The sequence below is a fragment of the Eleginops maclovinus genome, chromosome 9 (genome assembly GCF_036324505.1).
Source record: "Eleginops maclovinus isolate JMC-PN-2008 ecotype Puerto Natales chromosome 9, JC_Emac_rtc_rv5, whole genome shotgun sequence".
Lineage (NCBI taxonomy): Eukaryota > Metazoa > Chordata > Actinopteri > Perciformes > Eleginopidae > Eleginops > Eleginops maclovinus.
The window spans coordinates 22,983,180-22,989,179 of NC_086357.1; the positions used below are offsets into that span (position 1 = coordinate 22,983,180).

General features: G+C 38.9%; 1 protein-coding gene across 1 annotated transcript in view; it reads right to left on the bottom strand.

Moving 5' to 3' along the window:
- notch2 (notch receptor 2) overlaps positions 1-3,751 on the bottom strand; it is a 45,049-nt gene extending 41,298 nt beyond the window's left edge. The window contains 1 exon segment of the mRNA XM_063890434.1: positions 3,423-3,751. Within this exon segment, the coding sequence (XP_063746504.1) occupies positions 3,423-3,495 (73 nt within the window). The 5' untranslated portion in view covers positions 3,496-3,751.
- Positions 3,752-6,000: the final 2,249 nt, after the last annotated feature.

The window sequence follows — 6,000 nt, forward strand, 5'->3', positions numbered from 1 at the left end:
CATCAAAGTAACACTATGTCGTGTGCCACAAAGACGGCTCCTACGCTTCCTCGAGAATCAGATTAGCTCCAGCATCACCAGAGGGGTTTCATTGTCCTTTACACGCCCTATCATTAAAAAGTCAAAAAGCATTTCAACTACGTTTTTAAGAATGTTTTCTGTGCAATAAGTAAAGTAAACTACAGGAACTTATCTGCAAATGTCAGTGCGACCGGAATGAGTCACATATCAGAGTTTTGCAGTCTGAGTAACACAAAGCAAAAACTGAAAATACAAACACTGCCATTTACTTCTGCCAATAAAAGCTCCACTTCCACTGTGTCTCAGGATAGAATAACATGTTTCAGCTGCTGCCGTTTCGTGCAAAGTTGCGGTTATAATAAGCATTTCCACAGAACCACTTCACAGCATGGGATCATTGTTGTGGTCCTGCTCAGGAGTCAGGTCAAATGTTATTCCCCACAGAGCTGGGATGTAATGAATTGATTGGCTTAACAAGTGTCGTATCAGGAGGGAGAGGAGGCACAAAGCATATTTATAATGTGTAATGTTTAGCAGATTGAAGATCATGCACCATATTGGAGCTGTTATTGGAGGGTATGATGCTACGAATGCTGCTCTACATTGCAAGTTTTCATCTGGCAAACATCTGACATGCTTTTATTGAGAAGAAGCTGCAGCTGTATTCATCCCAGCTGTTAGCAGAGGACTCCCTACTTCTTATAGTGTTTGATAAATACTGGTCTATGCAGTAAGATAAAGACAATTTTAATCTGTTGTGTTGGTGACTCATTTAGAAGACAAGTAACGGTAAACCCAACTGGTTAACTAAAATGCTGCAAGCTGCAGGCGGGCATTGCAGTATGGGTTAGCCTCAAACCCTTTCAGGTAAACACCATGTCATCCTGTCATATGGAAAACCACCACCTTCCATCTCAAGGACGTTATAGCTCAGTGAGCAAACTATATGGATGTTAAGCTTTAGCGGGAAAATTATAGTTGAGGAAATCATGGTGAACAAAATGTGTGTGTGTGTGTGTGTGTGTGTGTGTGTGTGTGTGTGTGTGTGTGTGTGTGTGTGTGTGTCAGGCTGAACAGAGAGGGAGGGAGAGAGGTATGTCAAACACCAACAACATTCCACTGCCTCTCCTTGCACTGCCTGCAGCACGTCTACATTGTCTTTTCCCCTTTTGTGTGACTTCTCTGTTCACAAGTCACCTAGCGTCCATGAAAAAACACGTGAGAAAGAAGAGCAAGGCCGCATGCATGCTTCAGCTCTGAGATAAAGATAAAAAAAAAGAAAAACATTTAAGATGAAATCAGTTTCATTGCCTGCAACCACATGGAAAGGCAACAAGAAGGGGCTTTTCCTATTGAGCATTTCCCAAAGCAGAACACACATAGGAAGGGAAATAGCATTACTCTATCATTGGGAATTAAACTGGTCCCCAATAAATTGAGAAGTTAGTGCTGTCTTGTTCAGAATTTCTTTACATTTTCCTTGCACTTTTTTATTTGCAGAACAGCTCGACTGTAATTGTGGGTTTAAGATAATGTACACTTTCAATATAATTAGAGTTAATCCTGATCTACAGCGAGTGTGGGCCTAAGTATCTTAAATATGCTATTGGGCTCCAATTAGTGGACACTAATTAGGACTCACCAAAAAGACTGCACTAGAAAGGAAACCAGTAGCCCTGCATATGCTAAGTTAGTACTTAGTTAATGCTGCAGTAGAAAGTAAACCAGTTATCCCAGTATGTGCTGTGAGTGCGTAGACACTGCTAGCAATGCTATGACAAATGAACAGGATTTTAAGGATTAGGAGTAATTACATCTCAAAGATTATCACAAATATTTCTTTACTTTCCCACACATTGCTTTCACATTGTAAAAGGAAGAGAACTGACCCAAAACGCTGCACTGCAGGGTGGTCCAAACACTTTTAACTGGCATAGTTTTAAACATAGTCTTGTAAAAGGAAAAACATTGGGGAATATTTGCCTTGTAAAACCCACATTTTTGCCTCTCCTCTATCACTGTCAGATCTCTTAATTCAGCAGGGCAGTCTAAACATGGTAAAGTGTCCATTTTGAATTCTTTCTCTTGCTCTCGCTGTTCAACATCTGGGCAGCAGTGCAACTTTGAACACTTAGTAGTAATGGGTCATAGTGACGATATTAACCAGACCTTAACCTTTCAAATTAGACAAAGGGCGAAGTATGGAAAAGTTTAACTAATAATAGTTGTTTTTAAACTCTGTGAAAAAGCTCCAGGACACAATTTAATAGAAGTGATCATTTAGAATAAAGGGGAGTATAACAGTTAAGTGCCTTTATAGAAAGATGACCATCCATCCACCCACCCACCCACCCACCCATCCATCCACCCACCCATCCCATCCAGCTTTAAACTCCACTCAGATTTCCCCTTAAACACCTTTCATTTCCTTATCTTTATTTGTAACTTGGTGTTGTTATATTTGTTTTAGAATAAAGGGGAGTATAACAGTTAAGTGCCTTTATAGAAACATGAGCAATGGTTCAAATGTGAGGTACTTTTACTCCACTACATTTATTGTATACCTTTAGTAGCAGATTTCGATTAATAATGTAAAAAATGTATGTTTTGGAGGAAATTCACATGTTACCCTGCAGTATACAAAGTGATATTAATTTGCTGCACCTTTACCAGCTTTAATGCATGAATGATTATGATCAAAACATATGATAAATAGTATTCTGAATGGGCCAATCTGCATAATTAGTACTTTTACTTTTGGTGCTTTAAGTATATTTTGATGCTAATACTTTTGTACTTGATTTCAGGACTTTTACTTGTAACAGAGTATTCTTACAGTCTGGTACTTCTACTTTTACTCAAGTACAAGATATATATATATTTTTTTTGATGTATTTTCTCTCATCTATTCAAGATCATACATGAGCATCTCAAACTCTGCATACAAAAATGTCCACATCAGGGGCAGACAAACAAGCAACAGAAAATCAAATAAAGTAAATTAATTAATAAAAAGTCATAATGTTTTAAGAGTACTAATATAAGGTTTTAGTCCTTGGTATATATTTGTTTAATTGGGTTTGCAGTCAGCCCATATCTTTTTATGGATATGAAATGTCCCTAAAAATAAAATTAACAGCAGAAAATAAACAAAATATGCATCCATACTATCAGCTTTGAAGTACATCAAAATGTCTCTATCCTGGAATTGTACTTTTAGTTCCTTTTTTCTTTTTTTAAGAACTTAAATACACAATCTGAGTACTTCTCCCACCTCTGTAACGTCACAGTGTAGTGATGGTATGTCTGCGCCGTGTATCGCAGATGCAGAGGCAACAAAACGTGACCAGTTATGAGATATTAGACATTTTTCTACAGGTTTTACAAAATCAAAGACTTACCCAGAGAGAGGTGAATGAAACAGAAGACCACGACTAGGGATTTCACCGAGGAGACACCGGGAAGCTGCTCCATATTTTCTGTAAAATCCACATAAGGTCGCCAGCCCACAGTTGAGCTGTCTCCCGGGACGTTAGTTCTCAAAAACGCTCGTTAAAAAATGACTCACACGCAATTACGGGGGGAAAAACTGCCAGTAGCGCTAAATTAACACATGTCCGTATATTTTTTTATATGTGTTCAGCGAGTCGTCACGTTTAAAACCGGTTTAAAATACAAAATGTAACTCGTGGAAGTCACACACGGAGTCGAAAAGTCTTCCACCTCTCTACGCTCGCCAATCACTGAAGTCACTGAGAGTGAAGAAACACACGTATCCTTCCGCTGAAGTCAAGCGGATCTATTTTTTGTTTGAAAAGATGGTTGACAACTTAAAAACGTTATATCTTCATTGGAGTGATTGATACGGATTAACACGTTTTTTAATAATCGATATAATCTTTAAGGGTATACCGGACACAACAGGAAAAACACACTAGACATTAACGTTTTCTTTCTCTGTGTCGCCGCGGCGGAGGAATTTTTTTTCTCATTTTTCTACTTCTCGGAGCCTGGTATGACTCAAAATTAACCCGTTCAATGATTGTCTTTTTTTCTCCTCCCATGAACTGCACGCTTTTTCCCCGATATGTCTTTGAACTCCGACTCACAGACTTGATTTTTTCGTTATCATGGTTTTTGATGCCAGGCTGTGTGCCATGGCTCAGGTCAACGGCGTTTTCAGCTAATTGATGAGAATCTTGACTGTGAAGTACTGTGCAGACAGAAACCTGTGGGTAAACAATGACTTTCAGGGATCTTGAAAAACTCTTACTTTGCATGTGTGTTGTGTGTCTGAGGAAAGTTATAACGTGAGTTTGGTCCTGTGAATCATGCATTTAAAAGCATAGACAGGTAAATATCAATGTTGACGTTTTAATCTGAATACAGGTTTAAGGTAATCACCACTTCCCCATGTGCAGGATATATTTCAAGATCTGCAGTAATCAATAAAGTTGATGTTATTAAAGGACTATAAGAGCTTTAAAAGTACATGTTTGATTAAAATTGGAAATCTTAAAAATGGAATTGCAAGAACAATACCGTTTTCAAATCCAAAAGATAGTGATGGTTTTTTTTTCAGAAGGGATACATTACCATGACTTTAGTGTTTGAAGGTTTTTGATTTTTCAATCCTTAGAGCCAAAACTCGGTCAGCAGAAAATTAATCAGCAACAATTTTGATTCGTTTCAATTCACTTTTTGACCGATCATTAAGGTCTATTGTCAAACAAAGCAGCGAAACATCATTTAGCAGCCATCACGAATATGAGCATTTGCTGCGTTTGCTTGTTCTCTGGAAAATTCAATTGTTTCATATCTCTTTTGATTATCAAGTTAAAAGTATCTTTCCGTTAATCAATACAGTTGCAGCCCCATTTATCCTACAGGGTTTGGTGCTAAGTAGCCTATATAATGGCACACTGTTGCTAAACAGGAGCAAAGTTTTTAATCACATCATTGGCTTTTTTCTGGAGAGCAAGGTCAGCTTTACTACTAACATCTAACAAACGAGTAAACCCCAACACTGCCCTTTAAACTCCCTCACTCATGCACAAACAGACACACTCACACTGGCTTTATAAACTGTTAGAGACCACAGTAATCCCAAACTAATTATCCCTTATCAGACTGAATGATCCAGGTGTAAATCACAGGCTCACCACAACAACAACCCCACGTCTCATCCCAGTGATTTGTTTGTCTTTACACCCCGTTAGAGAAACACTGCAGAGTCTCCTGTTGCTGCGACCGGCCCTCTGTCCTCTATTCAACCCTGCTGAAAAGCCTGCGACTGGGGGGAGCAAATTGATCTCCTCAGGGGTCCGTACGGACAATGCTTTTGTTGCCGTGGCCAATGTCAAGCTCTTGCTCTCCATGCGTGGTTGGGTGTCAGGTGCTGGCACCACAACAAACACTGTTCAGGCATTTGGTCAGATGCTGTTTTTTTGTTGATAAACCACAACTTGTGTTTGCTTATTCTTCTTATCCGTCACCAAAACATAAATCCACTGTCACAGATGCACACTTTCTAAGTCTTCTCATGTTTTGTCCCATGATTTTTAAGGTTGTAAATTTAATTCAGAATTATTTTACTACTCTTTGACACTTCTCTTGTTTCACAGTAAAGCCATATGTCTGTGAGCTAATAGCAATGTGAGATAAATCACATCAGAGGATCAGTTTGTCTGCAGCACTGTTTTCCCAATGATGTCACTCCAGATGTGGGCCTGTATAGTTTGGGGAAGATGGGGTTAGAAAGGGTGTGGATCTGCCTCGTGAGCAGAAAGCGCTGATTAGTTCCTCCTTGTCTTTGTGCTGATGAAAGGCTTCTATCGCAGAAGTCTGACACAGTTTCAAAGAGGAAAAATAAATACAGTGTTGGAATAGCTCAGTCTCACTGATGCTTTAAATCCATTGGAACCACCTTTGTATTTGATACATCAACAACCCCAACTGTAACACTCTTGTTTGATATGA